Source organism: Osmia bicornis, chromosome 16 (genome assembly GCF_907164935.1).
Source record: "Osmia bicornis bicornis chromosome 16, iOsmBic2.1, whole genome shotgun sequence".
In the NCBI taxonomy this organism is placed as follows: Eukaryota; Metazoa; Arthropoda; class Insecta; order Hymenoptera; family Megachilidae; genus Osmia; species Osmia bicornis.
Genome location: NC_060231.1, coordinates 1,389,309 through 1,400,049, shown reverse-complemented (window position 1 = coordinate 1,400,049; position 10,741 = coordinate 1,389,309). Strand labels below are relative to the sequence as shown.

General features: G+C 39.1%; 1 protein-coding gene across 1 annotated transcript; it reads right to left on the bottom strand.

Moving 5' to 3' along the window:
* Positions 1–504: 504 nt before the first annotated feature.
* On the bottom strand, positions 505–996 carry LOC114881772. Its single transcript, XM_029198634.1, has one exon. It carries the CDS (start codon positions 994–996, stop codon positions 505–507), a length of 492 nt encoding a protein of 163 aa, XP_029054467.1.
* Positions 997–10,741: the final 9,745 nt, after the last annotated feature.

Genomic DNA, 10,741 nt, shown 5'->3' with positions numbered 1-10,741 from the left:
AGCGTCTTGTCTGTTTAGCGCGCTTTGACGACTACCGCTTGGGCCCGAGTTTCGTCGAGCTAAATGGCACGGGAAGGGGTTAAGTCGATTGTGTACAATGATGACATGACGAGCGCTGAACAATTAACGCAAAAAATTATTATAGCATTTGAACAATTAAAATTATACAACGATACATTAGAAAACGTTCGACGCAATTTAATAAAGAGAGCACAGTTATGTTTGCAACAACGTGCACATCACTTCCAACAGTTCATAAATTAGATGAATTCTGGAAATCTGTCCATCGATCCATTGACAACGTTTACGAACAAGAATGGAGGTGATCTACAATGAAATCCGTCGAGCTGAAGCTGGTCCAAGTGCACGCGTACTCGACAAATTTTCAAACTTACTTTTGCCGATGCAATTACGATGTTGTCATCCATCGTTACATGTACTTTATTATGTACTCGTACATGCTCCTCCTGTTTTTATGTATGGAGGTTCTCTAATTGGCTCGTGTCAATTGAATCTACTATCTATAATTTCTGGCAACATACAATCCTCATAGAACTTTTTCAATATGTCTTCCATCTCTGTTGCCCAGAATGTATCATCTCTTGGTACGTTTATAATTTTCATTCTTTTCTGCGTCCATAAACAGAATAAGGCACTTTGACTATTCATTATGTGCAACTGTCCTTGCACTTGATAATAGTAGTGATGACTTTTATTTATTTCATCACCTCGAAAGATACGCCGTATCGCAGGTAACTGCTGTATTGCTTCAGCAGGCGATGAATCCTTCGCCGATTTAGGACATTTCACTTCGACGATAGTATCATCGTCAACGAGGCCGTCAGGAGTTGCATCTAAGTAAGGCACAACGGCATTGATGAAGAAGCCACATGGTAGAATATCAATTCCTAATTCCTTTTCTAATAGTCTCGAGGCGTTTGCCTTGTTTTCCCTTCTGTATTCGAGGGAATGTAAATGTTGTATTTGCGAATACATTATACTCTCCAAAGTATTTGCTCGTGGTGTATCCTTTCGTAATCGACATACCTTGTCGAAATTGAATGCTTTTTCTATAACTTATCCACTTTTCGCTATTCGCCTGATTGCGAGTTTCCATTTCGATTTTGTATCGCATCGTTTGCCACTCGTGGAGTATAGCCATATGTCTTTCATACTCGGAAGAGTATACAGCCTCTGCCATGTCTCGTTTTTCTGCGCTGGGGCCGTAATCCTGGTCGCACAATTGTTTCTGATTTCTGAAGGAGGACGTTCTTCCATCCTTCTTACGATGGTCGTCGGCTCTTTATTCATTGCCATACTCAATCTGCTGAACGCCACTTTTGCATTAAATTGGACGACAGCAGCGGAGACTCTACCCTGATACGAGCCTCTTCGTCCAAAGTTTATCCTTTTGCTTCCGATGAATTTAGCAGTTACATTATTAAAACTTTCTATAGCATTGTTATTTAAAGCATATGTTATATCCGAGAGGACGGACGCGTTCAAATAAGCGCGCGAACCTAGGCCATCCGTTGCCGTACGCGGCGCTAGGAGTGCAAGTATGTTTTTGTTTTTACGGAGAGCGAGGAATGCGTCAGGGAAGAGCAGGTGTAGAAGCGATCTCATTATTATCAGAAATATATATAAGTGATAAGCAAGCATCCGAGTTCATCTTTCCCAAAACTCCGAATACAGGCGCAACCTATGCCCGAACACAACAGCATAAAACAAACTTTCAGCTTGAGCGAAGAGTGGCTGCATCGCTTCCTCAATGCTTTGATATGTACCAGCTTGCTTCAATTGTGGAACATCATTCACTCATAATTTATTTTGTTGGGGTCAGAATATTTATTGCAGAAATATACTAATTTCTGCCACTCCTTATGTTCATCAAAAACATGACTCGGTACATTTTTCATATCCTCCTTCAAATTTTGTATTTGATCGACCAGTCTGATTTTTTCTTTGAACCGGTATTCTGCAGCTTTCTTTATACCAGGCGCAGAGCATTGTCCTTTACGACAGCTCTTAGTTCTTTGTAGCGGCCTTTTGTTACGATGTTGTTTATTTTTCTACTGAAATTCCGTAGTAGATGATTGGTGCATTATATTTTTCGTACCTGCACCCTATTCTTTTTATATGGATCATTGTCTAATATCTTCTTGAACACAGATATCGCCATCGGCAACTAATATAGAGTGTATACTAGGCCATGCATTTCTATACTGCATTTGAATCTTTCGATGATAGTAGCACTTTCCATACCGGTTGAACTTAGCTGACGACTCCAGTTTTTGAAACAGCAATGCTCGCGCGCTTCTTCTTTGTTTTTAATTGCTCTTCCACGAACCATACACAGTACTTTCTTCGTGTGATATCCCACGATGGCTCCTACGCCAGAAAGAGAATTGTAATCTCCTCCGCGGTATGATCTTTTCATCCAACTGTCATCTGTGACAACTTCGATCCATGGCATATTAGATTCTGGAAGTATGTCGCCTCTTGCTATAGCTAATTCTCTTTCTTCTTTTCCAGCATCTTCCATTTCGCGTTGTGCGGCCACTTCGAAGGCATCGATTATGTCATTCTGACATTTTTCGTGAATTCTTTTCGTCATACAGGACACATTTACACCAGGCAATAATGCTTCTAGTTGATTATATCCGCCGCGCGTCACCATTGTTGCGGAAATAGCGGCGTGGTTGATGTCCATAGTGCCATCGTTCTGTCGAAGACAGGGTATGCGTTCTACGTAATTGCACATTCGGCACTGTACATGGTACACTTTTTCCAATCCATATTGCTGACATCCAACTATGTCAAAATGTTCGATGGCACATCCAATAGTCGAATGTGTTGCAAGATTTTTTATTTCTTCAAAAACCCATGCAAAATCAACAAAATCTATTCCTTTTGAAATTTGCGTTTCCGACTGTTGTGGTTACGCTTTTTTAACCGACTTCGAAAAGGAGGAGGTTACTCAATTCGATCAGTATGTATTTTTCTTTTTTTTTTTTTTTGTGTGTGTTCACCGATTATTCCGAGATGGATATACCAATCGGAACGAAACCTTTTACATCTTGTAGGGTATGTCTTCCGGTTGGTCCCATTGAAAAAAAATTTTTCAGTTTTTCATTGTTATTGCAAAATACAGGAACTTTTTAATGTCAAGATTGGACGATTTCAATGACCATTTAATATGTTGTCGGGGACATGATTCTGAACTACTTTTTCATTGTGCATAATTAACGGAAAGTTTTAGTTTCCGAGATATTCGTGAAAAACTATTGTTACTACTGCATTGAATTCTACGTACGCCTACGTGTCTCTACTGGTCAGCATGCAGTCGCCGATTCTCTACTGTTTCTATACACATACATATCGCGTCGACCGAAATCCAGTATGCATATACATATAATAATAACTATTCTTATTGCAAAATCCGATTATATACTGCTACTCTATAAGGAATACACCGATTGCGATGAAACTTTTCACATCTCGTACATCTTTCCACCATAATTTCATTTACAAAAATGTATGTAACTTCTTATTGTTAATAACTATCGTTATAGCAAAAAAACCTATTCTTTAGGGTTATTCTGCAAGGAATGTAGCGAGTGCGATTTTCCAAACTTGTCTCTGCAAGTAAACTTCGTCAGTTTCTTTACTAATTGGTCGCTAAGAATAAAACAAATAAAAAAAAGGCTTGGCTTGCTTCTCCACATATCAGGCGCTGGAAGCTGATTTGGACTGTTTCTTTGCAAAAGCAACTGTCGTAATCTTTGCATTTCTGCGAGTGCTCTCTCGTCATGAGGTTTAACGAGGACTTTGTTTGGTGCTAAATCAGATAAAACTAGACCATCTAAACTTTTAACACGACTAAGTGCAACGTAAATTTGGCCTTTTGCAAAATTCTTTTTACCAAGATCAATTACAGCTTTGTTCAATGTAGTCCCTTGTAATTTGTGCACCGTTACTGCCCAACTTAGAATAAGTGGTAACATTCTGCGCTCGACGTCTCCAAATCCTTTTGTCGCTTGAAACGTTGCTGAAACTGGAGATATTGGAATGTTGCCATCAATATCTTTGAATCTATTTCCAATGGATGCGTCGTCAAATTTTATAAGTACTGAATCCGGCAATTCTCCCTGTTCTAATTGATCTCTTCGAAGTGCCGGCCATGTAAATTTCTTTACTATTCCCATTGCGCCGTTTATCAAACCATCAGAAATTGATAACTTTTGTCGCAGCATAATTCGAGATCCCTCAGTTAATGTTATTGTATGTAACAGTCCGCCACAATTATTTACATTTACAGGTATGACATTTTCTGGTGGCCTTTTTCCATATGTAGCTGCCTCACGGGACTCATCTATTGAATCAATGACGTACATTCGACGTGATTTTGCTAATTCATCTGTCATTTTTGTGTTATATTCATCCACTAATTTTATCGTTGGGAATATTCTTACTGCAGCACCATCCTCGAACTCTCCGGTTAGGGGAACTCTTCTTCGTTCGCATAGTATTTGTAGTTGAGAAGTTGTCACTTCTCCAAACCGAAGGTTATTCAGTAAGTCGATAAACTCAACGTCATCTCTTTGTCGCATATTAATGATGAGTTCGCAGAATGAAAATTGGTGCCATAAATTAATTTCTGCAGTACATCAATGTGGCTGTTCAAAACACCAGTGGCGTTTTACTGGGGGCAACTGCATGATATCGCCGAAGATAAGTACATTTACGCCGCCAAATAGTTTATCATTACTTTTGAATTCTTGCAATCTGAAATGAATTATTCGCAAATTCGGCTTATCTTGGGATTAGTACCACACTCCGATTGTGTTCAACCTTCATACACTTATATGTTAGGTTAGTGGTAACGTAAATATAAAGTTTCAACGTGCGGAAACTTTAACGTGCCGAGATATAGAAAATCGCGAAAACCGATCTTTTTCACCTTTTCTGGGCATTCTCTTCAAAAAACCAAGAAACTAGCTTAACCTAACCGAACTATTAAAAGAAAAGTAAGGTTAGGTTAGGTTAGGGTTAGATTAGGCAGGGTGGCCGGGGCTGGAGCCCCGATCGCCACTACACGCGGCTCGAGGTGCCGCCGCCGTCGGGCGTGGCCCCGGGCGTCGGCGGAGTTGGCACGTAGCGGGAGGCTCAAAGGTTGGACTCTCCGCCGAGATAGGGCCCCTATAGCCCCAGTGTAGGTCACCGTGGAGGTTTTAGTGGGTAAAAATCCCACACTACCTCCGGCACCTCCCAATGGGGCTGGAGGTGTCTTTTCGAACATTTTCTCCACGTGAAGCATAAACGGTTGGGGAAGGTCTTTTTTTTTTAATTTAAACCATAAATTCGGTTAAGGAAGCGAGGAAACTCGATATACCACAACTTCGCACATTGGCATTTCCGCACGTTGAGACTTCATATTTTAGTTAGTTATACCCTAAACACTCTCTACCTACAGTTTGAACAAATTCCAAGTGTGGTACTATTCCGAAGTCTTACCGCAAATTCTCATAAGATGCCATTGATATCTCGTCAATAATCAACCACCTTGTATGACGCCACTTTCGTCTCTCCTGTTCGAGTCTTTGTCTTGTCAGTCGCCGATACGTCATTGCAGTACCTTTTTCAATAGGCAAGGAGAACATGGAATGCAGAGTGTTCCCGAATATTTGACGGGCGGCGACGCCAGTCAAAGAAGCTACTTCAATGAAAGATGGTTTTATCATCGTATTAACTGTAGGATTATAGCAGCGTTTAATTTTTAGCCAAAGCTTTAAAAGAGTTGGGTTGTAATTATTCACCATAATTTCATTTCCTGTTCTCTTCAGAAACGTCCATTATTCGCAAGTGTGTCATCTGGACCTAAGCATATCGTTCTTTCACTTATCGGTCTGGGGAATTCAAAACGACAACAACGATTATTACGATCTTTGTAACATGTAGCAGAATGTTTATGAATTTGGACCTTTTGAACTATGTCCCTCATATCTGGATTTTCTGCTTCCAATGAACAAGATACAACTTTCTCAATAACGTTGCGGCCTTCGTTGGTAAGGAAATCAGGTACGTTTGCACACCAAACAAGGATGTGCAAATGTGGACTTCCCCTGTTCTGAAATTCTATTCTGCCAAAAATCGATAACAACGCCACCTAAGCAATCGGAGTTTCTTAAATTCTGCATTAACGCGTTTACACGTAACGTAAATTGTCTTGCAATAACTACAGGGTATCTGTGAACCAACTTTAGTCGATCTGCAAAAGTTAGGTTTTCAAATTCGGTAATGGGGCGACCATCGGATAGTAGTAATGCTTTCAACATATCTGGCCAATTTAGATCATTGCAAGAGAACGTAGCAAACCATGTGGGCGGTCCAAGACTTCGGACCATGGCGATTAATTCCGAACAGCACCGTTTCCAGTATGATGCCGATCCTCTTATGTTTCTCATCGTGACGTGCATATTATCTACTAATCCCTGTGGAGTATGATCCCCTTGGCGCATTCTACGTGATACTGAAACGCTAGCTTTTGCGCGGTAGTATTCAACAACAGATAATGCGAAGAACAAATAATCTATTCGTTGGAATTGTTTGTCATTGCTCAGAATACGCGCTTGGAAGTAATCCAGTGGCGTAATTGAGATGTCTCGATGCTCTCCGAATCCATTTTTACCATCCGGAAACAGGAAGAACCAACACAGTTCTTCCATCCTTCTCTCCCTTTCTAGGTTCAAAGGAGGCACTGTTTTTATCCGACTTCGAAATCGAGGAGGATACTCAATTCGATCAGTATATTTTTTTTTTTTCTGGCTTTGTTCACCGATTACTCCGAGATGGATGGACCAATCGGAATGAAATCTTTTGCATCTTGTAGGATATGTCTTCCGATTGGTCCCGTTATAAAAACATTTCGATTTTTTTTATTCCGAACGGTTTTTATTGCAAAAAAACGGGAAGTTTCTAATCTCAACATAGAATGACTTCAATGATCCTTTAATATATTGTCGGGGGCATGATTCTGAACAACTTTTTCATTATGCATAATTAACGGAAACCTTTAGTTTTCGAGATATTCGTGAAAAACTATTGTTATTTTTTCTGCCTTTGTTCACCGATTATTCCGAGACGGATGGACCAATCGGAATGAAACTTTTTGCATCTTGTACAGTACAATTCCCCATTGGTCCCGTAAAAAAAATATTTTGCATTTTTTTATTCTTAACGACTTTTTTTCTAAATGTGCGTTCGCTGATTACTCCGAGACGGATGGACATCGGAATGAAATCTTTTGCGTCTTGTAGGATATGTCTTCCGATTGGTCCCGTTATAAAAACATTTCGCATTTTTTTATTTCGAACGGTTTTCATTATTGCAAAATACGTTCTGGTTCAAGGAATGCACCGATTGCGATGAGAGTTTTCGCATTTCGTAGATCATTCCGCGATGATTCGATTTCCCAAAATTTATATAACTTCTTATTGTTAATAACTATTGTTATTATAATAAAAAGCCTATTCTTTAGGGTTACCCTCCAAGGAATATACCGATCGCGATTTTTCAAACTTGTTCCTGCAAGTAAACCTCGAATACTGCTCGTTCCACTAAAAAGTATGAAATAAAATAATTTTTAACAAAAAAAAAAATCCGACTTCAAAATGCACTAAAAAGTATAAAATAATTTCCATTTCATTTATATCTGTATTCCACAACTATTAATACAATCTACTTAATCATTAAATAGGATACTAAATATATTTCAAAGTTTTCGGAGGCGGCGCAAAATTAAAAATACCCGAACAAACGGTGCTGCCAATAACGATTTGATTGTGGTATTGCAAACTTGGTAATTAATAAGTCGTAAGAGAAAAATTATAGGTCCGGTTGAAAACATTTGTAATTGTAACGATTGTATGAGAAATTGTCAGCACTCCTGATGGACATGCACTATACTGCAGTTCACAAGAGACTATACCTAACTCGCGCCGCTCACTAGGTCTAGAGAGATTTTTAATGACGTGTGTTATTCCCCTCTCCAGCTTGCTTCTTATTATACTTTGCGATCATATAAATGGTGGGCAGAAATATATGTCGTACGATAACTGAAAACCGGTGATGATATTGTAAAGTTTCACGATGCAATGAAAATTCTATTATTTTCCGGAAATAAATGATGTGTACGCAAAGTAAGAAGCAAGCTGTAAAGGGGAATCACACGCACTATTAAAAATCTCCCTAGACCTCAGTAGGTCACTAGCTGCGCGAGTTAAGTGCGGTCACTCGTGAACTGCAATGGGTTTGTTGATTCCCATTGAATATTGTTTACTTGAAACTATCAAATGGGTCATTTGTCACTGGTTACTGACACCTGAACTAGGATCTTCCTAGTAGAGGAAAAGTTTTTAATTTTGCGCCGCCTCCGAAAACTTTGAAATATATTTAGTATCCTATTTAATGATTAAGTAGATTGTATTAATAGCTGTGGAATACAGATATAAATGAAATGGAAATTATTTTATACTTTTTAGTGCATTTTGAAGTCGGATTTTTTTTGTTAAAAATTGTTTTATTCTATGTATATTCGCAAGGTTTATCGAGTCATTTTCTGCGTTATTATTATTATTACTGACAGAAACGATACTGTCGATGTTGGGAACATCTTCGTCAGTCGAACGTAACATGCTTGTGGCGAAAATAATTTCTGTTCCGCCGGATTCTCTACGAGCGGTCGCAACAGATGGTTGTTGTATCCTTTCTATTTCAGCAGATCTATTCCTTTCGGGTGCTATTCTTACAGGTGTTAGTGAATAGATATTTAGCACATTGCTATTGCCTCCTTTAGCATATAAATTACGACGCAAAATGATGTGGAAATCATCAATATTAGTACATTTCATACAGCATGAGACGTCCCGTGACGATGCTTTATATCCTTTTGGACCTCTTGCATGGGAATCAAACAACCAATAGTACGTAGTCTCCGACTGGTTACCGCATGATACAGCTACTGATGTAAAATTGGCAGTAAGAATTCCGTACGTATACTGTTGGAAAAACGTAATCAAAGCGTTCTTTAAATTTGGAAATCCCTCATCGCCATTATCAATATCAATATGACCATTTACAGCCATTTCATAGCCAATGTTAATATTGACTCTGTTGTTATTAAATGATATGTGTGGCAATAATTCGGTAACGGCTAAATAGCCGACATTGACTTCTCTGGGGTCAGGATTACTTCGCGCTTCAATGCAATCACGGTAATATTTATCTCCTACTAAAAGTACATAATCGACATCACTAGTACACCACGTACTAGGGTCGAGCAAATGAAACGCAACATAAGCAACTGCAGCTATGCCAGTACATTGCTTACCGCGAGATTCAATACTGAAGCGATCGCTAGCTTGATGGCACGACCCTCGTAAAATAGCTACATTCGATCCAACATTCACAAATCTACTGTTTGAATCAGTATTTCTTTCTGGAACTTCCATTTCGTTTCATACAATACAAGGCTCTTCAACGACATCAGCTATTTCCAAAATGTTATTGGTAATATTAGAAAAACATGGTCGCACATCTTTGTACAAAGCATTATTTTGTAATAGTCATTGTAAAGCTACTCGAAGTTTGCCAACGTCTATTTCAAATTGTTTTTGTCGCTCCAAATTTTCGAGGCTTTCCACTACAATCATTATACCGTTTCGTTTAATATAAGTGGAAGTTGCTCGGCTACTTCAAACACATCGCGGGCAAATAGGACTACCTGACCTTTGCACCAATCCTGACTGAAGCGATTTTGAATTTTCATGATTTTAAGAAACGGTACTATTCTGCACAACATTTGTTTCTCGATTTCCGATAAATCTGCTATCTCCTGAGGTACAGACATTAGTTCCATTTTATTCCAGAATGCCTGAGATGGAACTTTTTTTTTTAAGATTATGTAGGCAACGAGAACATGTTGTTATCTTCTCCGATTGTATTAGATTTGCAGGAATTAGACCAGACAAAGGCTGCGTGTGCAAAGCGTAACGTTGCTGCGGATATAAAGTCTTGTAACACACTGCACATAGTACATCAGCAAAAATATTAATAGTAGATTTAAAGTTGTCTACCTGAAGGAGAAGTTCTTTTCTTCGATTTTTCGCTACTTCACGCATATTCCTTAAACGTGTATTTCGTGATTCGGTACGTTCACTTAGTAGTACTTCTCGCGTACGATTTCTCATAACTATTAGACGTTACGAACGTTCCTCAGTAGATTCGTTCGCTAAACGTCTGCGGATTAATCGTAAACGGCGTGATCGTTCCTCCGCAGATTCGTTCACTAAACGTCTGCGGATTAATATAAATCGGCGTGATCGTGCCTCGGCAGATTTCTTCCCTAAACGTCTGCGGATTACAGTAAAACCTGGATAAATGCAACCAAGATTGGGACCCAGTGGTTGCATTTATCCAAGCGAGGTGTCGAATCTCGGGTTACACGCGACGACCAGCCAAGCATGAACGTAGAAAGGGACAGACAGTGGCGGAAAGAGAGAGGTCCGATGATCAAAGGAAAGAGCCGAAACGTATCGGTGTGACTAATACTAATTGAAGTATAAAACTTTTTTATTTTTGACTTTTTTTTATTGAAACTTTTACTAACGCATTGGTGAAATTTTTCTGATTAAAATGATACCGAACACGATATAGTTTCAATTATAATTACTTGCTAAAA

What these genes read in the sequence shown, in the direction of transcription:
- LOC114881772 (XM_029198634.1), bottom strand. Translation starts at nt 996, where the DNA reads ATGTATTCGCAAATACAACATTTACATTCCCTCGAATACAGAAGGGAA.